Source organism: Leuciscus leuciscus (assembly GCF_965113295.1).
Source record: "Leuciscus leuciscus genome assembly, chromosome: 13".
Lineage (NCBI taxonomy): Eukaryota > Metazoa > Chordata > Actinopteri > Cypriniformes > Leuciscidae > Leuciscus > Leuciscus leuciscus.
The window spans coordinates 13,929,295-13,957,192 of record NC_138737.1 but is presented as its reverse complement, the minus strand read 5'-3'; the positions used below and the strand labels follow the sequence as shown (position 1 = coordinate 13,957,192).

The window sequence follows — 27,898 nt, the reverse complement described above, 5'->3', positions numbered from 1 at the left end:
TTTTGGGGTTACATGTTTCATCCCTGAAAGATATAAGAATGAGTGCTATGAAAACATATTAATACAAAGCCTTTTATTTGATTTTATAACTTGTACAGCAAGTGCATACAAAAAGATGACATATTTCTTGTTCCTGGAAAACTGTATTTAGCAGCATAGCTATTCACAGATTTAAATGTAAGCAAACAATGTTCTGATTGTACAAAAGCTTAGTCCAAAGCCATGAACAGCAAAGGCCTGCAAGGTCAAAAATAACAACAGCATTTGGTTTAGCCCTCCAGGTGCTTCCATATATGTAAATACAGCTGTCAAATAAAAAACAAAAATGATTTATCTATCAATAAAAAGCTGTGGAGGCTGTTATTATTTGTGCATGTTTAAACTTTGAGTCTAGGCTATATTATTACTGTAGTGTGGGGGAAGGTAATTAACATTACAACACCAAATATGAGGCTATTTGACCTAATCATACATGTAATCAGACCTACTGTATTTGTAACTCATATTGTGCATTTTCGGCCAGCGGCTCAATACTTTGGCCTACCAGAAAAAAAAAAATCTGGGTACCACAAGTATAGCATATTTCATCCATCCTGTTATCATGATTCACGTTAATACAAACATCACTCTGTTGCAACTACAAAACTCATGACACACAGGATTAATCTACAAAACCAAACCAAAAAGAACTGAGAACTGTAAACCACTTAACTTTGTTTAGTAATACGTAATGCAATTGTATCAAATGCAAAAAAAAAGTTAGAGGTAAGAACATAAGGAGAAATTAATCAACAAGCCTTTGTCTTTTACTGTCCAAGGCTTGATAAACATTGAGATGCATTGTAACCTAACATCCAGCAGATGGCCCTGTTGCATGTGACGTTTGAGTAAAAAGTGCCACGTCTCTAATGCCATAGAGACAAACACACCCCTCATTCCACTCAAGTTCATATTTGCACAGTAAACCTTTGGTGTTTTTAACGAATATGGGCCATCTCCTCCAAGAAGGGCGTCTTCATGCAGCCAGTGCAGAGCTGGTCCATCCAGAGGGGGGCTTCGTGCTGCAGGGGCGTTCGGCGTGGGTAAAAGGTGTAAGAGAGGTCGTAGTTCAGTACACAGCTGATCGAGGCCATGTAGAGGTCTGAGAAACGGCACAGGCGGCGGGAAAAGTAAGTGGGGTTGTGACAGGTACGGAATATGCTGCCAAAGTGAGGGTTGAAGAGGTTCTTGGTGACTGCTCTATAATAGAAAAAATAAAGACAAGTTACAAAGGCTATAGTTAATAAGTTAATGAATTTATTGTCTGCTAAATGCATAACAGTCTTTTTGTCTTGCTTTACTCACCGTAGCTCCTCTCTCTCTTTCAGCCACTCCTGCAGAACCTTCTTTGACTCAGGATCCCGATACATCTAAAATAAAAAGAAGATGAAAAAAATTTAGAAAAAAATGATGTCAAGTCAGTTGTCCCAAAAAAATATTTCTCTCCAAATGAACAGGGACAACATTTACAATTGAGACTTTGAGGTGATACAAAAGAGCATATACTTTCATTATATAGTTATGTAAATAAATAAATAAATACATACACACTACCGCTCAAAAGTTTGGTGGTTAGTAAGATTTTCTTTATAAGAAATTTATATTTTGATTTAGCAAGGATGTATTAAACTGATCAAAAATGACAGAAGACATTTGTAATGTTACAAAAAAATTATATTTCAAATAAATGCTGTTCTTTCAAACTTTCTATTCATCAAAGAATCCTAAAACAATGCATCTCAGTTTCCACTATATTATATAAATATATATATATATATATATATATATATATATAATAAATTAAAAGCAGTAATGTTTTCAACATTAATATTAATACATTTTTCTCAAGCACCAAATCAGCAAATCAGAAGGATTTCTGAAACATTCAGCTTTGCCATTACAGGAATAAATTACATTAAAAAATATATTCAAATAGAAAACTGTTATTTAAAACTGTAATATTTCACAACATATTTGTTCCTGTATTTTTTGATCAAATAAATGCAGTGAGCATAAAAGACTACTACTTTCAGACAGTAATACTTATAAAATATTACCAACCCAAACTTCTGAACGGTAGTGTAAATAAAACACAAACAAATACACACACTATATGTATATGTATATGTATACACACAAACAATAGTCTGGAGGCTCTAGACTAAAACAAATCATATTCATATACATATATGGAATTTTGTTCATTACATTTAATCAAAAACAGAAAAGTCTGATTACACTAGCATGTTATGTGTTAATATTTTAAAGTCATTTGTCCAGAGGATGAAATAAATATCTAGGCTCAAACTATTTTTATAATATTGCTTAAATATTTTAAAATATATATTGTTAACTGTACAGATAAAATAAATAAATAAATAAATAATAATAATAATTTCCAAACGGAGATGCAAATTATTTTCCAAAAACAGAACACTAAGATTAATCTCAAACTGAACAAAGGTGGAAGATTCTTTAGTTACAGAATCTTCTCTTCCTTTTTCACATGTGAGACTCTTCTTGTGTATTATATTAGCTATTGCATCAATAACTCTTATAACCCCTGCAGCCCAAGCACAGGAAAAGCTCTTCATTAATCTGCTGATAACGCAAATGTTGCTTCAGGACATAAAGACTTGGATGTTAAAGTAACAGTGTCTGTTTAAATGTTACATTCCCTTTCATTCACAACCGAAACATTTTATGCCATTTTCAGTGGCTCTAATTTCAGTAGCACAATTTAAAACAATTATCACCCAAACCTTGACAGAATGAGAGGTTGAATGCATTGTGGATTATGTAAACAGAGAAACCAATCACTCCAAGCTTTTCTTACATAGAGGATCTGACTTTGGCTACGAACACTCGGAACAATCAATCCAGATCAATATTAAGTGAATGGACCTCTGCCAAACCTACCAGGTCAGTCCTATGCAACCATATGTGGAATACAAGCACATGTAATGCAGACCTGTTTATTTTGCTCTCATTAAATCATTCTGTAGAAACTTGCTTGCATACAGAATAATTATTTTCCAAGTTTAAAAAAGTTAAACAATGAACATTTTTCTATGCTAAAGTTCAGAGTCATAGTGCTAACCTGCATGCGCTCCAGCAGTCCGGTGAGTGCCTGCAACCACGTGAGACTTTGAGCGTACTGCTCTGTGTTCACCACCTTCGTCTCCATCTCAAGTTCAGGCACGATCGCTCCTGTCCTCCACCCATGACGCAGCATCAGGTCCTAAAATGCCAGGACAGGATGTTTATTTTTCAGAGTCCACTTCAAGAACCTTTTTTAAAATCAGTCATTGTTTGATCCTGGAAACTAATGACTATAAAAACTGCAGAGCAAGATTTACTGCCACTTTTGTTGGAAACACAAAGCACTCTGAAGCAGTAAAAACAAAAGGAAGACATTTGCGCAACAAATGTGCACAACGTATTCAAACAAACTCACCGCCAAGTCACTGTAGAGATGATCTCCAAAATAAAAAACCTTGGATCCCCGCCATCCTGTTAGCTTCAGAAAGTCTACAAGGTTTCCCTTAAACAAAGCAAAACAAAGGCAGTTTTGTTAGCCAGCTGCTAACATTGTGATTGATGTACAGGTTTTCTTCCCAATACTCATTCGAGTTTCTGGAAGCTACGCGTCAACAGACATTTCATTGGTTTTGTATTGCAGGAAAGGTTTGCTCTTAGGTTGCTGCCAGGGAACTTTCCCAGAAGTCTTTCCCAATTTAGGAAGGTTTTTATATGCTTCTTCTACTTTATCTTGCCTGAGGGTGTCTGTGTATAGTCAGACTAAGCCTCTGTGTTCTGGTCAGCAAAGTCTGTTTGTACATGCCTCTCACCACTAAACTGTGTTAAATTGAATTTCCATTGAGACTGAACTTGACCTCATCACCTTTTCCACTTTTTCCAAATGAAAGAGCCAAATGAAGTGGATAAATCATTCTACAATTAACAGAGAGTCAATGCGGAGCTGGAAGGATTTGGGGGTTATTCTCACAGGGACAGGAAAAACATGAAAAGTTTAGAGAAAAGTTAACCGTGTACAATTTAAAATAACATGCTCTTGCACGTTGAGGACATACAACAAGTAAGCCAAATGTCCCAGTAATTCTGAACAATTTCCCCAGATGAATTCGTAATCTCTGATTTAATCCAGATTTACAGATGAGTCAGCATAAATGTAGCAACTGAAAGCTTCTCAGAAAAGAATTCTTCCTCTATTGCTCATAATCATCTTACCAGAATAAACAGACAGAATGCAGTACAAAACAAATCTGCGTTACCTGCTTATAGATCTGTCCCTTATTCAAACTATTGATCCTATCCCACTGCAAGTCTCCATTGCAATCCAAACGTCTGAATGGTCTAGACAATTGAGAGAGATAGAGATTTTCAAATCAATGTGGTGGGTAATTCAGGACAAAACTAAAACACTCATGCTGCAGAAAACAAAAGTAATTGGGAATCAATATACTGCCATTAAAAAAAGTTTGAGGTCAGTTATATATTTTTTTTAAAGAAATTACTACTTATTCAGCAAGGACACATTAAATTGATCAAAAGTAACAGTAAAGCCATTTATAACGTTACAAAATATTTCTATTTCAAATAAATTCTTTTGAACTTTCTATTTATCAAAGAATCCGGAAAAAAAGTATCATATTATAAATCACCTCTTCCAAAGGGCACACTGAAACATTATAGGGTAGAAATCTCTGACTGTAAATGAGATATTTTCCATTCACAAAGCAGACTTACTTATTGCAGTCATTAAAAAAATGAGGCTTGTCAGCTTGAACAATGACAACGTCAAAGAATTCCCTCCAGTCCTTTCCAACCATGTACCTCATGCCTTTATCACTGAAAAAAAAAAAAAACACAAAAAAACCTCACAATTACTTAACATATTTCCAAAAATGATAAATATAAGCTGATTTTCAAATTCATGACTGTGTGAAATGATTTGGGACACAAAAGAATTAGGGGTCAAAAATAAGTGGTAATTTTTTACAAATGGTAAGGAGCTTCACTTTGAGGTCTCTTGTTAATGTATCTGTTGAATATGATGCATCAAATATGAAACTCACACAAAGCTGAAGGGGCTGTTGGTAATAAGGAACAGTTTCTTCCCCTGACTGGCCAGCCGGTGCAACACAGCGTACGTCTCGTCTCCTCTGAGAATGTATTTCTCTGGGGACCGAATAAGCAAGGAAAAGAGGTCACAACAGGCAGAAAGTGAGGAAGAAAAAAGGGTCTTTTAAAAGTCCGCCTATTCTATACTAACTAAAACCAAGTCAGTAATGTCTGCAGACTATGATAGATGCAATCCAGAAACTTATCAGATCTGTTTTTCCTGTTTGCCTAAAAAGTGTTTATACCGCAATGGAACATCTGTGATAAGGATAAAACAAGCATTAAAAAATAAAGATTAGATTGGGCCAGCCCAGTAGAATCCCATTCTCCAGAGAGGTCTGATTATGCAACGGTTTGCTCTAAAAACAAAAGACTGCTCTCCACACACACACACACACACACACACACACACACACACACACACACACACACACACACACACACACACACACACACACACACACACACACACACACACACACACACACACACACACACACACACACACACACACACACACACACACACACACACACACACACACACACACACACACACACACACACACACACACACACACACACACACACACGTCTGGTTTACTATCTTTGTGGGGACTCTCCATAGACTTAATGGTTTTTATACTGTACAAACAGTATATTCTATCTCCTTACACTAACCCTACCCCTAAACCTACCCATCACAGAACACTTTCTGCATTTTTAAATTTCCAAAAAAACCTCATTCTGTATGATTTATAAGCTTGTTTACCCATGGGGACCTCTATTTAGGTCCCCACTGTGACACGAGTCCCCATGAGTCTGTGTGCATTCAGGTTGAAGTCCCCACCGGGATAGAAAAACAGGTACACACACACACACACACACACACACACACACACACGGTCTGAGAGGGTCAACCTCAAGTCTGGTTTTCATTAGCTCCAGCTTACAACTACATGACCACTTCTTGGCTAAAGAAATTTAAAGCAAGTCTTTAACTGAGATTTTAAGACAGTTTTGAGCCACGTTATATTCAAATATCCGAGTAATGCACAGTCATTATTTGTTAATACTCACCAAGATCTTGCATGATCCATTTGTACATGTAACCCTTGATATGCACCATTCCAATTGCATCCTGCAAAGACAGATTTTGTATTTAACATTTTTGTGAACAAGTGCTTGAAGCAAAACACTTTTTATTCTCTTTTCTCCCCTTTGTTGGAAAAAAATATTTTAAAATGGCTCTTTCAAAAGCTTTACTTCGATCCGCTGCCAGGTTTCCGGTTCCCCCTGACATCTTACCCACCACCCACACGCCTTTGCGAGAACAGTACAATCTGTTCTACCAGCGTTGACAGAAGTCAATTCAAAAATCTGCGCTTGAAAGATAAACAAGTGTTACGTGCTGACGCTTTACTTCCTGACAAGCAATGCGTTGATGAGGCAAAACCACTAATTGCAAAATAACTTATTTGATTCATGTTGACACCATGTGGGGTATGAAAAAAAACAAGGTTTTAGCCATTTACTGCTTGGCCAAGATTTTTTTTACTTTCTGCTAGTCAGTGAGAGCTCAAGTAAGAAGGGGTGGAGAGTGTGGCTGAAAAGCAGAAGTGAAACAAGACAACATTCTGCAAGTAAACTGACCCATAACAGCAAGAAAAAACAAAGTCGCTCTGTAACCCAATTCAGGACCACCGTGATCAAGTCTGAATGAAAACAAATCAGTCAGCGGCACTTAACCACAGGCATAAGAAAGAATCCGCTCAGCATGAGGACAAAGTTTACAAAACAACAGACAAGAAACAGCTCTCACGGTTTTAAATGACAAAAGCAGTTTGTAAACTATTCCCACAGTCTGTAAAAGCAGGATGGCTTTTTTGTGCAAATTCACTAACACGCTTACGGTCGTCAGGAAGACAAAAGTAGTTGGATCAGAATTCACGGAGGGCAAATTGACTTCACACTCACGGAGACATCTTTGTAGAGATGCACAGGGTCGTACTCTATGTCGTTTGAGATGAAGTAATCGTTCGCAGCTGCCAAAAGAGTCATCTCAGGGATGGAGAAAACATCCATAAACTGTTTCATTTTGGGACCCTGGAACAAATAACAATATATTGTATATTGAGGCATGAGTCAGATGCATTTTAAAACAGTGATGAATAAGCAACTTTTTTTTCCATATTTATACTTAAATGATATGCCTGCTCTGAGAGGAGCTGGAAATAGTGATATTCTACTTCGAGGAAATTGTAGGTCATATATTTTAAATATTACAAAAATTTCCTGAGATATATATAACCATGAACTACATGGCTTTAACATAAACATCATAGCTTATACAATTCATAATTTTATGTTTAATAATATTATAATATGCATAATGTTATAATATTTTATAACACTGCTCTAACGAGTTACTCATACAGATTTATGAACCACTTTGAATGAGTTACAACAGACTCTAAATAATAATTTGTCTATAGTTATTCATATATAATATGTCTGACTTGTGAACAAGTTTTACAGAAACCATGAGCAATATTTAGTCAATTAAGCATTTTACAACAGAGAATAACAAGAAAATGTTAATTCATCATTGACTTTTCCCAGTCTGGAAAACAGGATAATCCCTGATAGGGTAATCCCTGATATATTTTGGTTTCCCATAACCGTGGAAACTCTGCAGAGAAGAACGTGCCTGATAACTATCTGATTCAGAAAAGGATTGTGATGTTTTTGTTGTAGATATACAGCATACTGCCAATTACTCATGGTGGCTGGACACACAAAATCAGATCTGAGCTCCTGACAGGGTGGCTTAACTTTACCCCGACTAACCTCTTAGTAATGAGGTACAAAAATGTAAGCATGCAAATATTGCTATGTCAACATCCGCCCTGATTCTGCCCAAAACTGACTAATTTGGGTTGTAACGGTACACAAAACTGATGGTTCTGTACCGTCATACCTCGGTTTTGAAGTAATGGTTCGGTATGGTACAAAATAAAAGTTTCTGAAGGATAAAAAAAATCTCTGCTAATGCTGTAAACTATATAGGGAGCTCTTACTTGCACATTACTATGATATTAAAGGTTAACAACAGAGCCCAAACTATTAGCCTAAATTCAGTTGCTATTTATTTTTAGATATAATAATCAACACTCAAATAACAAATTGTATGAAAACATGTAAACTGCACATAAGGCAGTTTTTAAATTAACTTCTAAATGTATATGTTTTTACTCCAATTTATTATTGAAATATAATCATTCACACACTGGCATGACAAATATTTTAAACATACATTAAATAATCAAAATATCTTTAACAGGTTAAGTAAAATATAATTAATATATAGGCTAATATGATGCATATAGTGAACTAACAAGCTGTGGACACTTGATGACTTGCCTGAGGTAAATGACGTAATGCTACGTGGGATATTGTTTACTGATGTCTTTCCACCGTGGAAACACTGATCGAGCGATTACATGAGATAGAATACGTTTCAGTAAGTTGCACTGTATCTTTTAACATACCTTCAGATGTTCATTCATGTTTATTAGGAAGATATGGTCGAGTTCACTCGTGCTGCTGCTTAAACTGAGGCGCCTATACAGTGATCTGTCACTCGCGCTACATTAAAGAGCGTCAAAACGACATTTATTGTTTGAATTTCGTGATAAAATGGACAATTAAAAAAATTAGGCTACAACGCTCTTGTACACACAAGACACACGAAAATTCACGGGACGAATATATGTACTGTTACACCCCTAATTACTATTTAAGTAAATGTCAAGGAAGAAAAACCTGAGAGTATCGCGATACACATCGCGGGTAGTGTTTCGCAGTTTTTCGGTTCAGTTTGAATATCGTTACACCCTTATGACTGATGAAATGAGAACGCATAATAAATGTAGTGGGACTATCACCTTGCCATAGAATCCACTGACTTGGTGGAGGGGAACATGATTTGAACCTCCATAAAGTTTCATGACCTCGTCATCAGGGACAGGCTTCAGACCCCTGCGTATAGAATAAATACAAAACCGTGAATTACATAACACACTTCCTCCACACAAACTCACAGACTCAATTGATCAAATGAGGGTCAGTTTACCTATAAACAGTGCCTAACTGGATGTAATGGAAGGCATCAATTTTCATGAGAAGTCCCTGTGGAATGTAAATAAAAATAAAAGATTAATTCATATAATAGTAAGATATAATGAAAAAATGCTGCAAAAACGCAAACCATGAATGTTTAACAAACCTTTTGGATGTCGTAGTGAAGCCCCCGACTTGCAAAGTTGGGAATGTAGTCGTACTTACCGATTCCCTCAGGGTACTAGTGAAAGAAAGGCACAAAAACAAAAATCTCAAACATGCCGACCTTTAACCTCCCACCCCGTGACTCCACATGATCCCTCCGACAGATCACCGTCACCGAACAATTAAGCAAAACAGAAGCGCACAGGAATCTGAGGAGCTGAGCCAAAAATCCCAGGATACAAGTGTTTAGGACTGTTCACACAGAACACATTTTTGCATTCAACTGCACTGCTTTTCCATTGTTGTCTATGCAAATGTGCACTAGACAGACGTGTTTTGACTGTTGCACTCACATCTTTTAATCATCCGTCGGCCAACGTTGAGCATCTGTCAGCTTAGTTTTTGCGGCACTAGTCGGACTGTTGTCTCAAGTCGTGATTACAAGCTTGTCGCATTTAAGTGCTTTGTTGTCAGAAAGAACAAGAATCATGGAGGACACCAGGTTTATTCTTGCCTATTTAGGGAAAGTCTTAAGCCAAAATATTTAGCATCCCATTAACTGACAATTATACAAACATTCACCACACTATGGTCAGCTGGCTAACAATTCTTGAATTTCGGTCAAATACAATCTATTTTCGCTGTGTATAAAATATACAATATATGCTTCAAATGTTTATTTATATTTTAAATATGCACTACTTCAACGACAAGACAATGTAGCTGTTGTTGAAAAAACGAATAAATAGCTGTCACTGCAGAAATCCTTCTCCCCTCCGCCATGTTTAAAGTTTACGGCACGCCCATCGACGTGTGAAAAAATATGATTTAAAAGATCGTTCATGTCCAAAAAAAATTTAAATAAGAAACTAGTATTTATGATAATTGCGATAGCATTATTTCATGACCCTGCGTCTCACGTTTTTAAAAGCAAAATCGTGTTCAGTATCTCACAGAAAACACGTTTCTACATTCCACTGTACTGCTTTTCTATTATTTTCTATGTAAACGTGCTAGAAAGTCTTTGGTGCGCAGCAATTTGCTGCACTTAAAGGGATAGTTCACCCAAAAATGAAAATTGTGTCATCATTTACTCATCCTCAAGTTGTTTCAAACCTGTATGAATTTCTTTTTTCTCCTGAACACAAAAGATGATATTTTGAAAAATGTCTGTAACCAAACAGTTGATGGACCCCATTGACCTACTATGGAAGTCAATGGGGTCCATCAACTGTTTGGTTACCGACATTTTTCAAAATATCTTCTTTAGTGTTCAGCAGAAAAAAGAAATTCATACAGGTTTGAAACAACTTGAGGGTGAGTAAATGATGACAGAATTTTCATTTTTGGGTGAACTATCCCTTTAAGTAAAAAATTCAACTTAAAAAAAAAACGAGTCTCGCATTTTTTTTCCCCATGACCTCGTGTTTTTGCATTCATGCGCTGCTTTTCCATTGTTTTTCTATGTAAGCATGCACTATGCTAGACAGACGTGTTTGACCGTTGTGCTCGCCTCTTTTGCAGCGCTTGTTGTGCAAACTTGTTTTTAAACGCAAAAGCGCGTTCTGTGTGAAGTGTTTGTTTTTTTATGTATGCGTTTTACCTCATAATAACTTTTGTTATTTACACTTATTTTATTCAATAACATGAAACATGCAAAACAACAGGTTAATATTGCTATGAAGTTGTGTGCCTCGGACCTTGTAATGCTGAACGAGAAACTCTCGCGCCTTGTTGTAGATCATCTCGTCCAGCGCGCTGGAATAGAGAGCTAGCGTGTAATCATAGTCAAAGCCGTAGATGTCCACCTCTTCCAGATTAACCTCATTGTTGGCATAGATAGTGGAAGGGTTCAGAAGATTGCACACTCCGGGAGGAATCAAATCTGAGAAGAGGAAAATAAACTTGAAGTTTATTATCATGCTTTTAAATAATTAATATTCTTAAAATATTGCTTCGTCTGTCCATAAAGGGGCGTAAGGGAAAATTCTAGTAGGTTTCGACTAACACCTGAAATAGTTGTGATTGTGAATAGAAAACGTCGGTCACGCATTGGAAATGCGGTTGGCAGTTGTTTACTAAATGTAAATTACAGAGGCCAGCGCCTCTTTGGAACGGGGGAAAGTGGACAATATGTTTTAGGCATGAGAAGAGATTACAGAACATCACATAAGTTAAGTTATGAGAACTCAAATTAAACCAACATACCGTGCACAAGCCGTTTCATCTCATTGTATCTCGCCCACAAGTACGTTTTATTGTTGATCTGCGGAGCCGTGGACGAGAAAGCCCTGCCAGATTTGGTTAAAGATTCTTCGCCTCTATTTTTGCCCACTATTTGATGTCTGTGCGATGTGACTGTAGCTGCAACGGGGTTATGATTAGCTGCCAAATGTTTCGTCGGTCCACAGTTCTGCCCGTCTTTGCAGCACTTTTGTCCGTTCATTGTTGAACCAGCCGATGCGAAGCTTCCACATGCAAAAGCAGGAATATTCAGTCCTGTGCAGAGCACAACTCTGCAACTAGAGCTTTTTTGCCACATTGTATGGCTTAAATTGCCTAAGTTTTTGCAAGCCATGTCTACACAATGCTAACGAAGTTGTTTACTTCTTTCATCCGTACTTGCCCCGCGTGTTAAGATCGCTTCTGTGGGAAACTGATACAGGCTTGCTGAGGGCATCGCAAGTCGGGCGCAGGCTGTTTTATTAACCAATCAAATGCTAGACGTGTAATGATTGACAGTTAATCGAACCAATAAGACGTGGATTCTTCTACGTCACTCTTCTATGGGTTGGTTCAGGAGGAGAACGTGTTTACATGCCAGTCCAACCAATACGTTTTCGTCATGAAAATGTTGCAATATCTCATGCTTTATGATTGGTCAAACGACCTAGCAACTGCCTACATGTGCTACGTGACTGAATATGCTTAACAGAATTTGTTCCTACATTCTCGCATGTATGTACTGTACATGGTGTGACCAAAGAAGACTGGTTCTGCCTCAAAAACATGTTCTACGCTTAGCGTGTTCCTTTGCAGACTTCAGGAGTGCGCTGCATCCTAAACAATGAAACAAACAGGACGCATTTAACTAGGGTTTTGTGCAGTAACAAACCTGCTGATGTTATTATCTCCTTTGACCATATGTCCGACTTTATCCTACTCTCTTATCCTAGCAGATAGGCAAAATTGATTTTTATTTAGGAGCCTATCCGGAATGCACACATTTGTCTTCAATTAGTCGATTTTAGGTGTTTGGAGCAAAGGCACGTTTTGCACATTTGTCTGATCGACAAGTTGTCATAACTTATTTACTGGGCTAATCAGTAAAGAAATATAAAATAAGAGTGTAGAGTGGCCAAAATGTTGCTACTTTATAGCAGTTCTTTTCGGAAATAACTGTTGCATGTATTCAGATTCATACAGAATTCACTGGAGTATGTTTGGTATACAGTGTGGTGGCAGAGGCGACAGTTTCCCGAGAGCGTGTTTTGTCACTGTCCCAGAAAAAAAATACTAATCAAACTGTATAAACCTAATCTCGAAACCTTCAAGTACATGTCAGTATCGTATTTCACTCCAAAATCTAAATGCAATAAATAGATTTTTCCTTAAAGACTTCAGTTATTTTTTAGTTTCCACTATGTTAATTATTATTTTTTTCATCCTGTTAATTTGGACATTATAATCGGGAAAATGATAAACATTTCAAAATAAAAAAAAACGGGTTCTTTTTTGTACTTTTTAAAACTATTGTAAGGTTTCATTAAAGCAACATATATACAGTAGATACATTTTCTTCAAATTGGAGTGAAATGTGACTGGGACGTTTTTGTCAGATTCAGTCAGCTGACAATTTCTTCCACCAATAACAACTGGTGGCAAAATGGTGAAATATCAGAACATCATGTTCAGAGATTGAACAGATGTAAACAAGTCATGGCCATTACAAAACATTATTTTCTATATAAATTCGCAATTCCCAAATCATGCAGCCCTACTCAATTTCTAATTATTACAGCAAATGTTAATCTTTGCCCAAATAAAAAGTCAAAAAAGGTCAAATATCTCACTTCAAGAGTCAAAACTTAATTCTCAAAACTATTTTGCCAAAAAAAAAAAAAAGGGAATTTAAAGACAATAACAACTAGTGGCAAAATGGTGAAATATCAGAACATCATGTTCAGAGATTGAGCAGATGTATACAAGTAATGGTAAATTACAAAACATCCTTTTCCATATAATCTCTAAAATCAAACATTCCAAAGATGGCATAAACTTTGAAAACCAGTTTGATTGGGACAATCATCAGTGTTAGTCAATCAGACACTTAAATGTGTTTACACAGCTTTCCTACAATCAGCCCGACAGAGTACTTTTCTATCACAAAGGTTCAAAGACATAACTTTCAATGACTAGCATTTTAACAGTTCTATGGATCCATCAGAGCCAAACAAACAGATACGATATCAAATTTATGCTTTAATACGAAACAGGCAAGCTGTTCATGAGTGTTTTAAGTTGTTATCAGCCCACCATTCTCCAAGTTCGATCAAATCACCTGAATCTTGTAATGTTCATGAGCAGCTCAACCCACATGATGAACAACAATCAGAGGTCACTGTTAACGGACACTTTCATGTACATTATATGGTTATCACCGTATAACAAAGATGTTGTCTCATCCAGCCGAAGCGGCGGTACTGGTCCTTCTCAAATTATTGCAGTCCAAGCTTTTGTTAAAAAACAGAATCTCATCACAATGATCAGAATTAGTTTTAACTAACATTTCTTCAAATTTGTGTCATTTTGATGCAAAAAACTCTTGTGTTCAAACCCTCAGTAAAAGCTGAAAGTTGCTGATGTGATGAGGATTAATTCTGATGGAGGGCTGACGCGGATGAAAGCCAAACTGACGTCTCTCACAGCAGCGTTCATTTCAGCAGGCTGGGTTTTCGCTCTGCAGTACCATCAAACATGGACGGAGAAACAGCTCAACCTTCCCGGATCTTCGCAGCAAGGGCAGAGTTTTCCTGACGAATGGCCTTGTAGTCTTCAAGAATCTTCTCTAGATTGCTAACTGTCCTTTTTCCATTCTCTGTCTCAATCTACAAAATGAAGAAACACATTAAACTGATGACACATTTGAAAAGTGACAATGAAATGATGTTTGCTTAGTTTTCACAAATGAAAATCCATTAAAAAAATTAATGGTTTCACACCTGCTCCTCAAGATCTCGGATTTCTCTCATGATGGTTCCTGTGTCCTCAATGGTCTGAATTAGCTGAGTGCAGTTCTGAGAGCACAAAAAAAAAAAATACCAATGACATTAACTTCAGTTAAGTTGTGTAGAGCACTAAAGCACTGCTAATGGCCTGAGCTTAAGAAGCACACGCCACCGCATTATGTGCCATTGCTATCTATAATGTTTTTTGAAGGTACACAAGCTGCTTGTCCTTTGCAGGCCTTGTCACATGAGACAAAAATGTGGTTCAAACACAGTACCTGCATTTCAGGACTAAAGTATATTTTGTTCATTGACAAATATCAAGACCAGTGACAACAAAATATATTTTATCACATTGATTTGTGGATCATATTTGATATGCAGACACATACCTCATGTAAGGCAGCCAAGTACTTGTAAGACTTGCGGACAGATTCATCTTTCTTGGCATCCTGCAGTTTGAAAAGATTTCAGAGTTTTAATACTGAATTCAGTGTTTTAAAAACAAAACAACGATCACTCAAAAAAACACTACAACATAAAATGAATAAGTATTTATTTTGAAATAAATAATTTTATTCTGATCATAAAGTGACAGTAAAGACTTTTTTTTTTTTTAAATACTGTTCTTTTAAACTTTCTATTCAAAGAATCCTGAAAGAAATACCACGGTTTCCAAAAAAAAATTAAATTAAGCAGCACAACTGTTTTCAATACTGATAATAAGAAGAAATTTTCTTTAGAAACATCTCAGAAATAAACATTTTAAAATATATTCAAATAAAAATAATAGGAAAATGTATAAATTATTATAAATATTTTCTACTGTATTTTTTATCAAATAAATGCAGCCATGGTGAGCATAAAATACTTTTCATAACCACGAAACACTTTTACAGACCCCAAACTTTTGAACGGTAGTGTATAAATGTTATATGTTATGACTTTTGGACCCCACAATATATAGAACTGACCTTAAACACCAGTTCATCTGTGACAGCAAATGTTCGATCCAGTTTTCCCGTCAGGCCGTTGATCTCTTTCTGCAACTCCTTTGTGTCTGACAAAATCTGCAGGGGGTCGAATAATAAGGTCAGAGGTCAAAAGGCTTCTAAAGGCCTGCCAACTTCAAACACGTCATGAACTCAGATGAAGTATTTTATTGAGGGCTAGATAAAGGATAAACTCCAACAAAGACCTTAGTGATTTCCTCCTTCTGTTTCTTTATGTTGCCTACAATCTCCAAGATCCTCATGGTATAGGCTGAGCGAGACACATCTTTAGACAGTGTTTCATACTCGGTTAGCTGTGGAAAAACATTAGGATGGGGAGTACGCAAACATGCTGCATGTTAAACCAACAAACAGAAGATCTTAAGACAAAACTAACACTTAAATGCTTTCTTTGACCATATCCTAACCATGTGTACATTTGTCTGTCCAATTGGAACATATTTGATGTTTAATAAAGAGTAATGTAATGCAGCTTATTATATACACAGTTTAAATACAGTTTAATATACAAAGTTTCCAATGGGGTGAGGATACACAGCTGATATAAAGATGCTGATATGCAGCATATATAGAAACCAAGTGGTGGTTGATGCGGACAAAACCTCATGTCCATGGGACAGATGGCATTCGACACTTTGTTTTTGTTCTTTGACTGGTTAGGACATGGTGTAGCGCTAAATGTATTTTCTGGATGACTGAAAAGCAAGGAGAGGGGTAATAAAATGAAAACGTACCAGCTGCTTGTAAAGACTTTCCTTCTTTTTGGCCTCCTCAGCAGACTGTCTGATTTTGTCATGCAGGTCTTTGATCTCTGACAGCTTCCTGGAGGACTCAGACTAAGTGAAAGTTTACATTACTGGTCACTTCGTGAAAGCAAAAAATGCAGTCAAAATCTAATATAGGGTTGCAGGATTAATGGTAACATCGCGATATGGGTTAGTGCGATTATCAAAAAAGGCTGCGATTTAATTACATAAATATATGTGCTGTGCGTTTCAGAGTGAAACGTGACACTGTGTTCTTTTACATCTGAGCAGCTGATGACCCAGTTTTCAGTGTCTCAAAACAGGTCATGTTTTCAGTTTGTGTGGAATTTATGCTCCACATCATAAATATCTTCATGTGTTCTGATTTTGGCTCACTTCTAACGTATTTTGGAAATGAAACGTGCACCACCCAACATCACAAACTTGTAAGAGTTTATAAACCGGCTGTTGTTAACAAAATCTTAAAGGGTCAGTTTACCTAAAAATGAAAAGTATCCCATAATTTACTCACCATCAAGCCATCATAGGTGTACATGAATTTCTTCTTTTAGCCAAACACAATCGGAGTTATATTAAAAAAATATCCTGGCTCTTCCAAGCTTTATAACGGGAATGAATAGTAATGGGAATGAATAGAGATTTTGAAGCCCAAAAAGCACATCCATCCATTATAAAAGTAATCCATATGGTCCCAGGGGGTTAATAAAGGCCTTGTGAAGCGAATCCGTATTTATGACTTTATAAACTATAATCACTGGCTTCCTGAACAGCCTTAAGCGAGTCTAGTTCCAGTGGAAAAGTGACCTCTGACCTGACGCATGACGAACGCTGAAGCGCAGAGGATAGATCAAAACAAAACACCGGTCACAAATTGAAGTCTAAAATGAGACTTTTTAAAAAGAAATGTCGGAGTAATTCGATAAAAGAGAAAAGGAGCTTGAGTTTGTTGCCCAGCCCTATTTGATTAAACCACACGCGTTCAAGCTTACGCTACTCCTACGTCATGGATCGGGTCACTCTTCCACCGGAAATCAACTCACGCACGGCCGTTACCGGAAGCCAGTAATTATAGTTATAAAGTTATAAATATGTATATTTTTTTTAGAAGAATGCATTGCTTCCCTTCAGAAGGCCTTTATTAACCCCCTGGAACCTTATGATGGATTACTTCTATGATGGATGGATACGCTTTTTGGGCATCAAAATTTTAGTTACTATTCGCTCCCATTATAAAGCTAGGAAGAGCCAGGATATTTTTTTTAAATATATTGTGTTTGGCTGAAAGAAGAAAGTCATATACACCTAGGATGGCTTGAGGTTTTTGGGTGAACACTTTAATGGTTTAATATTTGAAAATTAAGAAATTAAGACAGCCATAAATATTACAATAGCAATATTTCTTATTTTTAATCTTCTAAATAATAATAATCATAATAAAATAATTATAATTACTATAGTCATATTTATATATAATTACAACATTTTGGGCCAAACTGTGCAGCCCTACAAACAAGATAAAGATAATATCACATTTTATATCCCAATTGTAGTTTTTAATCAGAAAAATCGCTTTTTCCCCATAATGTGCAGCCCTACTCATAAATTCTCATTATTACACTTATGCAGGATCAATTAATTAGCCTGTTATTAATCAGGGATAATTAACTGAAATGATTAATATCTACATATTTGGCTGTTTAGACAGGAGTGCATGTAAGACTTTGACGAGTGTAGATGCTATAACGCTGTAGAATACATTAGGGTAACACAAGGTACCTCTCTGTTGCTGCACAGCTCTTTTAGTCTGCGGTGCTCATCAATCAGCGGGACTCTGTGTTTCTCCCACTGAGAGGCCAAATGAACCACTCGTTTAGAGCTGGCCTCTACCACAGTCTACCAAACACAAACACACAGGACATACGAGAAGAAACATGTCATTACACGTCATCACAGGCTAATTACATACAATTTCATTCTGTTTGCACTGTCCTGTTATTCCCGTTGCTTTTGGTCATGAAGTACGAGGGGTGGTACAGGTTTGTAAGTGGTGTAACTGGTCTACCTGTAACTTGAGCAGGTTGTTTTCAGCGTCAGGCAGTAGGTCAATGGTCTGTCTCTTCATTTTGACCGAATTCTCCTTTTCGGCATTACTCACTTCTTTCTGTTGCAGCTCATCTGACACCTGCAGACATTAATGCAAAGGAAAAAGAGACGTATCAATTATAAATAAAATAAAAAACTGCTTAACTTTTTCCCCAATTAATTTTCGAAATCTGAGAAATATTTCCCCATAATATTACCGTTACATCACTATTTATGTGATACAATATATGTAATGTGATATAATGTCAGCATCCCATTTCATATTATCTGATTGGTCATTACCTGCTGGATGGACACAGTGAGCTGCTTAATGTCTCCACCCACTTCTTCCATTTGAACTGACAATTGCTGCAACTGTTGCTGCAGAGCCGAAAGTTCTGCTTCCTGCTGGGCCTTTAGGTCCTCCTCTGATTGGTGAGGGCTGGGTAATGCACTTGCTGCTGCTGCCATCTGCTGGGCTGCTTTCTCAGGTTCCTAAAAATAATTGGTCTTTTACTTTAATTTGGCTTTTTAGTTAAGAGCCTAAACATTTCAAGATGGATCTCCAAGTAAACACAATTAACTGGATAAAATATCTAAACTTAACTTTTGGTGATAGTTTTAATAATGCCAAAAATAACTTGAAGTTATTCAAGTAGAGATTGACGAATACTGATCTTTTGTACTTTTTGTACAAAAGGGTCCAATAACAAGTATGCAAATGTAATAACTGTTTACTAAACAATCATTAGACTGCAGCAATTCAATCATAATAAACATTATGAATTACTATATAAGTGATAAATACAGTAATAATTTTGTTTAATTTTGGGTTTATGAATTGTAAAAAAAAAAAAACTGTTATAGCCCATTAGTCAACATAATACACATTATGAATATATTATTACTATATAATTATGTTTATAATAATAATAATAATTGTGTTTTTAAAGGTTAACTTATTTTTTATAAAGCTGTATTATAGTCCATTAGAATAATCATACAACCTAAGAAAGGTGAAAAACAGTAATGACCAATCACAGAGTCCTACTGAGAAAGCATATTATCAGAATTATAAATACTGTCTGTTTGTCTCAGCCTAAATTACATGACAGCCTTCTGAGGCCTAGTCCACACTAATATATTTTCGTATTTTTAGTCATGTTACACATATTGAACCAAAAGATGTATACCGCTATTGTGCCTGTTATGTGCTATTCACTTTCAGTGTTGCTAAATATATGATACTTTGTACACTCATATTGCGGACTTGCAAAGATGACAGAAACTTTACCACAATTGTTGTCCTGCAGCAAGAGAACATATAATGGTGACAGAGCGACCTGTGAATGTAAGATATTTTCTAAATAAAATAGAATAGCACGAGAACTTTATCATGTCTCTTCTGTCTGTATCGTCTCAGTGAGCTTTTACGAGGTTTAACGCATGTGCAGTAAGGTGAATTTAGCGTTTTCCGATGTTTCTGTGTGGATAAGAAACTTTTGAAAAAAGCTTGAAAATGCTAGTGTGGACGGAGAGCGTTTTGAAATGAAAACGCCATTATCAAATGCATCCAGATTAATGTAGACGTAGCCTGACAGGCCGCTATTTTTAGCGTGTTTTTACTGCAACCCATCTAAAGTCAGTCAGTACACAAAATGACATCATGCATCAGCACTCTACTTCTCACTTAACACAAAATATTTTAGACAAATATTTCTCTTGGCACATATTTCTGGTACATTTCCATGTCTGGCAAGCTGCAGTCCCAAAATTTCTACACTTTAAGATAATCTTGTTAGTAACACAGTCATGTCACTATTTTCCACGACATGTACTAAATTTTCCATGACTGAAAAACAGCATTAGAAATGTCAAGATTTTCCAGTGTGTGGGAACCCTGGCACATCACAGTTTGAGTAAACAATCTCTGACAGGTACCTGTGTAAAGGTGAATTTCTCTGTATGGGTGAAGCGTGTGCCTTTGGTCAGCACGTCTCCCCCAGTGGAGACACCACCGAATGATAGCAGAAGCTCAGCAAGGTCAGAAGTCGAGCGTGTGGCTCCGTGTGCATCAGGTCGAGGCTGAGCTGCCGCTCTTAGCTGCTCCTCGATCCGCTTCTGCAGTCGAGCTTTTTTCCTGGATCTGTACTCCTGAAGAGACAAGATAACAAGAGTGAGTTAAGCAAACTGAGAACAAGGAATCAAAATGATTAAATAAATCAAAATCTCCAGTAAAAGACTTTAAAAATCACCAAATGAAATCATTAACATAATTATATCTCTTTGGTTGAATATTACAGTTTATTTAGAAAATCATGACCATCTAAATAAACTCTAAATCTTAAATATTCTGTGGTTATTTTCAGACCCAAAACTATTCTCAAAGCACTGCCGATAAAAGAGTGAACAGAAATAAGTTACAAATGCCGATAAAGCCTTGTGATTTAGAAATAAAATACGTGCCGGACCCTTGGAGAACTTCCTGGGGTCAGACAATAGGCCAGTGTGTATGTTGGAGGGCAGGTGAGGTGAGAATGTGGAACTAAGATGTGAGAGGGCAGCAGTACAGTCACAAGACACATACATGCTAAATGTCACACTTGTGTGAAAGACATCTCTGTGTTCCATCCTCATGTTGATACATGCCTTTAGCACAGAGACTCTATCAAGGAAAGCAAGGCGGCAGCAAAAATATTTACATGTTAATGTTATTGTTGTTATCAAGACAGGGAGCCTAGACATCATGCTAGAGAGATGTCATGCTGAGGCTATAAAAAAAGGTTCTCTGTATGAGTACACTGAGCTGAATTTAATTGAAATGCCTGACAATTTAACCCTTATGTTGTTCCAAACCTTTTTTTAAAAGAATATCTGGTCATTTTTCAACATAAGGAAAGTGAATGAAGAGTGGAGCTCTCAAGCTTTATAAAAAAATTAAATTAAAATAATTTTTTTAAAAAAAGCATCATACAAAAGCTTTCTGTGAGGAACTAACAGCCGTGAATGAATCATTCAAATCTATTCAAACCATTATTTTGATTAAACTTAAACAAATCGTTCATTCACAAATCAACATTGTTAAAGAAAACTAAAACTAATAAAAAAGTTTGGTAATTGAAATAAAGTGTCAATTTTAAACCTAAAAAATATTGAAATTTACAAAATGTTGTCTTAGCAAGTAACTGAAATAAAAATGAAAGACATTTAAAAATATAAAAATTATAAAGACATCAGCTCATAATAAAATGTATTTAAAATAAACAAAAATTAAAATGAATACCAAAAAATAAACAAATAAAACTATTCATAAAATACAATAATAGTATATAAATGAAACAAAAAACACTGATGAACACGAACGACATGGATACCTTGGACAGATGTCAAAATTATCACTGAACTACAATATAATAATGACAGAATCAAAATTTTTGGCTGAACTCTCCCTTTAAACATGAAGGGAAACAGAATAACCTCAGGTGTAAGTCTCGAAAGGAGGCCTTGGCTGTTCCATTCACTCTCCCACTCCTGAGCGGCACTAAGTTCAGAGATGTGGTTCTCCAGGAGGGACGCTGGCACTGAGGCATGCTGGGAAGGTTGGGAGGTCACAGGCAGCAAATAATTCCTCCAGTATTCTTGCACCTCTGAGAGAATTCACAAAGAAACATCAAAGACAATGTTAGCTGAATGAGTCATAAGAAGTAAAATCATTTTGTCAAATTCCTTAAAGGTGTAGTCACACTTCTGGGGCAAGTGGCAACAAGGGCAATACCATAATGTATAAGACATATCACAGCAAACCCCAGGGGTTAAGTAAGAGAAACTGAGCATGCCTTTAGTCTGTTTCCTGGAAGAGAGCTTCACTGAATATGGCAGGCTCAGGGGCTGGGCGTGGAAACTGTGACATGGGCCGGAACTCTGAAATTACATTCACACACATTTGTCAGGTAGTTAGGCAGCATGGAGGCAGTTTCACCTCTATAACTGTACATAATGTATCATGGCAATAGTGTATCAATTCTTCAACCATATCAACATGATATTAATATTTGTAGAGTTACTAGAGTAAAGGCCCATTCATACCAAGAACAATAACTATGATGATAACTATATTATCATCCACACCAAGGAACAATATAGTTCTGTTTATTATAAGCATGCGCTGCAGTTATGTTGTCTGCTCCTTTAAATCCGGGTGCTCTTTAAAGAAGGATGGATTGTGAATGGCTGTCAATGTTTTTATCGTTTATCATCTGGAAAAATTTGATGTGAAACTTGATTCCAACGATAATGTTTCTCTATATCGTTATAATTGTGGTGTGGACTCTGCTGTTCTTTTACATTTAGAACCACATCTTAATCGCTATAGTTATCGTCCTTAGTGTGAACAGGCCTTTAATGTATTTCAAACCTAGAGTGCTGCATAAAAGCCTGGGATTTCAAGGTGTAGGCATGTTGTGGTACCTGTGTTTTACGATGAATGGGGAGTCTACAGGACGGAGGGAGCCAAGGCACTGACAACTGCGCTCTAATTTGGGCAGCAATTGCTCTTTGCAACAGCGCAGACTTCCCTAAGAGAGGAGATATAAATGTAGATGACAATCAGACTATTCTGAGAAACTAGCCTCATCAAAAAATTTCATTTAATCCAGTAATCAGGAACAACATGTGATTCCAAAATGGCAAGGAAACAAAAAAACATGTTTGCGATAGTGAGTCTGTATGCATTCCCACTGAGTTTATGATTGAGTTAATATGCTATTACCTGAAGTTGACTGGATGCTTTCCAAGATAATAAAACATTTTAATGCAATTCTTATGCAATCAAGAGTGTTAAATGAATGAATGTAGAACTGAGGGAGAAAATAAATAATTTCTAGTTTTATTGAAGAAAGCTGGGTATAATCAGCACTTTAAGCTGTTAGATTAACACCCTAGCCTAGTTAATCACATTACCCTTTGATCCCAGCATGAAGAACACAGCCCAACCACACCACTTCATTATTATTACACAGCCAGAAACTCATCTCTGGTGTTGAAAAGTCTACAAAAAAAAACGTTGAGTCAAACCAGATTTAATATTAGGTGAATCATTGCAAATCACTATTACGTCATTCATTATAGTGAGGGAATGATAATGAATGTGGATTGAAAGATACTTGATTGAAAGGTTGGTATTTATGAAGGTCTGTGTTACAGATTTCTCAGAACTCAAAATTGCACAACATTAACTTGGAATTGCGAGAAATAAAGTCAGAATTGTGAGATAAAAGAGTCGCAACTACCTTTTTTTTTTATTCTGTGGAGAAAACGGGCTACCATACTTTCAGAGAAAGAACTAGTCGCTAGATTTCAGTTTTACCATCTGTATTGCAACTGGTTGTTAAAGTTGCAATGAAACGTAAGTAGTGACTGATCGTGATACATCTAAGTGAAACTTGGATAAAATGCAATTATTGAAAAACATATAGGATGGGAACTTGGTTCTATTCGCCGGTTGTTGGTTGGATGGAGGTAAATCTGAATGCAAGCTTAAAGGCAGAGTAGGCGATTTGTTTTTTAGAATCATTTTTTGTTATGCTGGTTGAAAGTCTCTTCACATCCTGATAGCAATCACAAAGATCAGTGGTCTAAATGTATTTATATGTATATATGTATTGTCTGTGGAAGGTGTAGGACCATAAAATGTTCATCCAGTCGATAAAAGCACAATGTCCTACCTGCCTGTCAATGTATGTATTTCCATACCTTCGCGCACCGTGCTCACGCAGACATCACACGTCATCAGCGTGTTTCATGCTATGCATAGTTAGACAAACGTCAGTCACCGAGCACCACAACCAAAACAGCAGCCACCTACAGTTCCTCCTGAACCAAAACAACGAGCTTATGCTGTGTTCACGCCATAACTACTGTAATTTGGAAGAGACGGAAACCTGTGACATTATACTCGGAGCAGCTCATGACTCGAATTTATGCGTTACAATGGCAACACTATCAACGCCGAAATTGCAGCAGTCAGGTGATATAGGTCAGTACGCTAAGTTGTTTATGTTCATTATTATTGTAATGTTATGTGCTTTGAGTCATGAGGTAGTTTAAAGCCGTCTCCCATCTCGTGACGCTTTGCCAACTCTGCTGTGCGCATTCTAGGGGTGTAAATTGGACCAGTTACATTTTTATCTCACAAATGCAACCAAAATATATAACATGAACGTTTAATTAAACTCTTTGAAAATTGCACACCCTCTCCCAATTGGGACATTTTTTTATTATTGTGCATTCCAAGTAATATCAATCAAACTGCAGCTGGGTTGTTTTAATTAAGTAATAATAACAAAAAAAAAATACAGGTAACTTACAAAATTAAAGTTCATTGAAAGTATGTTTTGTATATATTAAAAGTCAGTTTTTTTAGCAAGAGCAGATAACTCCACATTTAATGTTTCAGTTAAACAAAACCAAATAATTGCTATGATACATAATAAAACACTCGGTTAATCTTTGTAATGTTAATCTCCTCAGCTGACATAGATGCCTGACAAACTTTGTCGTTGCGATTCCACGCAATACAGGGAGCTTTTCCCTCACCACTAACGTGCTGCTTTAGCAAGGCTATGTGAAAAAGTTTCAGCTTTTATTTTACGCCCCGAAGAAGATATCACGGGTTCATCAAGTTCGTTGAAATGATCCATCCTCGATCACTTTTAGTCAGCTTTGACGAAACTCCTCTCAGTTAGCGCATCTTGGGCTAACAGCCTTGTCACCTGACCTGAATACTGTATGCTGATTCGCTAAAACTGACTTATCGGGTTGTGTTCACAAACAACAAGGGTGCTTGTCGGTTTCTGCTGTAAAACATGAACTTGCGATGAATTGACAGTGGACAATTCCGGCTTTTTGTGACAAAACTTGTTTAGGGTTCAGTCAATCTTGCCTACCCTACCTTTAAGGCTGAATTTAAGAAAGGGGCCGGGTTAAAGTGGACTAAATAATTGGAGAAATCCAGCATACGTCACCAGATAGAAGTTTGTTGTTGATACAAGTTAGTGAATCTTCATTTCATGCAGAGTATAATATCAATAACAAGCATATGCCAAATACATAAATGAAAAAATCAGTAGTCAAATGTACCTGCAGGCTGGTCAGAGGCCTCTGCACTCTCTCTGGGCAGCTTTTCAACCAGAAACATGAACAGAGAGCGAATCTCTGGTTCATTGCTGTAGAGAAATGTCTGGTAGCCAATTTCTCCTTTAAAGCCCACATCCTAAACATATATAACAACATATATAATAACTGCGAAAAAAGATGAAATTACAATAATAACAAATATTTTGATTAATGCAATAGTGGAAGATCAATTGCAGAGAAACGTCTGCGGTATCTATTGTCTGCAGTCATAGGACCCATATATTCTTCATGAAAAACTTTATTCATAATTTATATACAAGGTATAATTGTCCACACTGTAACACATTTACTCAAAGTTTAAAAAAAACAAAAGTGCTTATTCATCACCAGTAATGCATTTTCACTGGTCATCATCAGCTGACTCAGTCAGTTGATAGGGGTCAGGTGAAGTTAAGTTTAGCAGTCAGAAGCACGTCCAGGCACCGTGTCTCTCACCTGACAGGCCTGTGCCAGGCTCATGCCCAGTCTGAAGCGGGCAGACATGCCAGGGGGGAGCGAGTGGGACAATCCATTGCCCAGCGCAGGGTCGATCACACGCAGGCATCTCACCACCGCCTCCACGATCAGCTCACTGGTGAACTGCTTCACACTCTGTACATCCTCATCAATGTCGCTGGAAGATGATAAAGTGAAAACAACCACCACACAGACATGGACATAAGATAAGTTTGGCTTGAACCAAGATGCAAATCACTCCAAAGAGGGAGGAAATGACTTGTCACAACTGAAGAGACCTGTTAGATTTCGGATATACTTACGTGCCCGCTTGTCTCAGAGAGTGAATTAAAATCCTATCGACTTCTTCCATCACGGAACGAGATCAGATATAGCTGTTCGACTGTCTTCCGTAACAATATTAAAGGCAAATGAATATCAGAAGGCTTCAGCTAACCATCAGCATCGCCTTCACTACAGCCTGTGCAGGGCTGCTAACCAGGACGACAGTTCGGTTGCCATGGTTACATTTCAAAACGCAGCTTCAAATGAACCGTAAAGAGCTATTTACCACATCCTCCAACAAAACGGCGTACCAAAATAACAGCTTTTTTCACCCAGTCTCTTCAAAATCAGCTTTTTCTGGAGAGGAAGTCATTACCTAGGAGTGTCCGACGCAGTGTATCATGGGACATGAAGTTTTAGACATTTGACACATCCATACTGAACTACTCATATGAAACTCAAGTTCCCGACATTCACAGCGCTTTCAGGTCTCGTGACGAGACCGACGCGTAAGCACGTGCGCTGAAATGTTTGAGATGTTTTTGTAGGCTTGAGAGAAAATCCGATGATTTTGACTTTATTATTATTATTAGCTGATTATATTGATCTGAATGCATCTGTCGTCAATATTATTACGACTGAATTTCAATAGTTGTCTATATATTCCTTAAACTCGACACGAATAAATTAGTAGCCTATTATGATTTACAGCCTACAGATAGCCTAATCCTCAGAGATCTAAGCATTTAGTTTTTTCCCCTGCCTAAAATCTTTTTCAATATACAACAGGTTATTAAAATCTATTATATACCAGGCAACATCAAAATAATATACAGTATCCATTTCTTTTTAGCCTATATACTGAATTGTTTCCATTCATATGGTCCATCTTTTTTACCTAAAGAGGAAAAAGTAATCTATTTTGTTTTGCAAAAGAAAACACACACACAAAAGACAATGAAGAAAGTTTGACATTATTCCTGATGAAAAAGCTTTAAATAACATTCTGAAGCCCAATGATAGTTTTGTGTGCAAAAGCTTTAAATAAAATTCCGAAGCCCAATGATAGTTTTGTGTGCCTACTATCAAAATGTGAGCATTTTTATTTACTTAAAATCTTGCCTCTAGGCCACAGTCCTCAAATTTCATTTGCATGCATATTTAAACATGATGTATGGTGATTAGTCATGTGACATAAGAACCCATACCTGAAACAATGCATTCACAGCATATTTGAAAATGTACATATGCAAATGCAATTTGAGAGTTATTGTTTCAGCTAATACAATCTTAAATTTTGCTGCATTGACATTAAAAGTCAGATGGACTTTTATGATGTTTTCTTGGTGCTTTTTTTGTCTTCTCCAGAGATTCTGCTAAACTTTTCCTTTTATGTTCCCAGGAAGAAAGAAAGTCATACAGAT

At 36.7% G+C, this 27,898-nt stretch overlaps 3 protein-coding genes across 3 annotated transcripts in view; 1 reads left to right on the top strand and 2 right to left on the bottom strand.

Annotated features, from left to right (window-relative positions):
• Window positions 1-58: 58 nt before the first annotated feature.
• nt5dc2 (5'-nucleotidase domain containing 2) lies at window positions 59-12,130 on the bottom strand. The gene is made up of 14 exons (XM_082189298.1): window positions 11,679-12,130; window positions 11,171-11,355; window positions 9,472-9,546; window positions 9,319-9,374; window positions 9,131-9,224; window positions 7,161-7,289; window positions 6,264-6,324; window positions 5,139-5,241; window positions 4,810-4,911; window positions 4,335-4,416; window positions 3,497-3,583; window positions 3,140-3,280; window positions 1,345-1,409; window positions 59-1,239 (listed from the first exon to the last, which is right to left on the bottom strand). The coding sequence occupies exons 1-14, from the start codon at window positions 12,046-12,048 to the stop codon at window positions 978-980; spliced, it is 1,812 nt and encodes a 603-aa protein (XP_082045424.1). The 5' UTR covers window positions 12,049-12,130; the 3' UTR covers window positions 59-977.
• A 1,502-nt stretch (window positions 12,131-13,632) lies between these two features.
• On the bottom strand, window positions 13,633-27,735 carry ccdc22 (CCC complex scaffolding subunit CCDC22). The gene is made up of 16 exons (XM_082189294.1): window positions 26,513-27,735; window positions 26,190-26,367; window positions 25,698-25,830; window positions 23,028-23,134; window positions 22,397-22,481; window positions 22,038-22,207; window positions 20,502-20,714; window positions 18,864-19,055; window positions 18,541-18,660; window positions 18,255-18,371; window positions 16,446-16,547; window positions 15,897-16,004; window positions 15,673-15,768; window positions 15,091-15,150; window positions 14,693-14,767; window positions 13,633-14,578 (listed from the first exon to the last, which is right to left on the bottom strand). Exons 1-16 carry the CDS (start codon window positions 26,560-26,562, stop codon window positions 14,465-14,467), a joined length of 1,920 nt encoding a protein of 639 aa, XP_082045420.1. The 5' UTR covers window positions 26,563-27,735; the 3' UTR covers window positions 13,633-14,464.
• Window positions 24,384-27,898, top strand: part of slc38a5b (solute carrier family 38 member 5b) — a 24,247-nt gene continuing 20,732 nt past the window's right edge. The window contains exon 1 of the mRNA XM_082189324.1: window positions 24,384-24,594. The gene's annotated coding sequence lies outside the window, so the exon portion shown is untranslated. The remainder of the gene's footprint in view (window positions 24,595-27,898) is intronic.

Coding starts and splice junctions, on each gene's coding strand:
- nt5dc2 (XM_082189298.1), bottom strand. CDS start 12,048: ATGGCTTGCAAAAACTTAGGCAATTTAAGCCATACAATGTGGCAAAAA. Junction 7,290..9,130: donor TCAGTGGATTCTATGGCAAG/GTGATAGTCCCA, acceptor TATTTGTTCCAG/GGTCCCAAAATGAAACAGTT. Junction 3,584..4,334: donor AGGGACAGATCTATAAGCAG/GTAACGCAGATT, acceptor GCTTTGTTTAAG/GGAAACCTTGTAGACTTTCT.
- ccdc22 (XM_082189294.1), bottom strand. CDS start 26,562: ATGGAAGAAGTCGATAGGATTTTAATTCACTCTCTGAGACAAGCGGGC. Junction 23,135..25,697: donor GGCCTCTGACCAGCCTGCAG/GTACATTTGACT, acceptor CTCCTCTCTTAG/GGAAGTCTGCGCTGTTGCAA. Junction 14,768..15,090: donor ACTTGGCTGCCTTACATGAG/GTATGTGTCTGC, acceptor TTGTGCTCTCAG/AACTGCACTCAGCTAATTCA.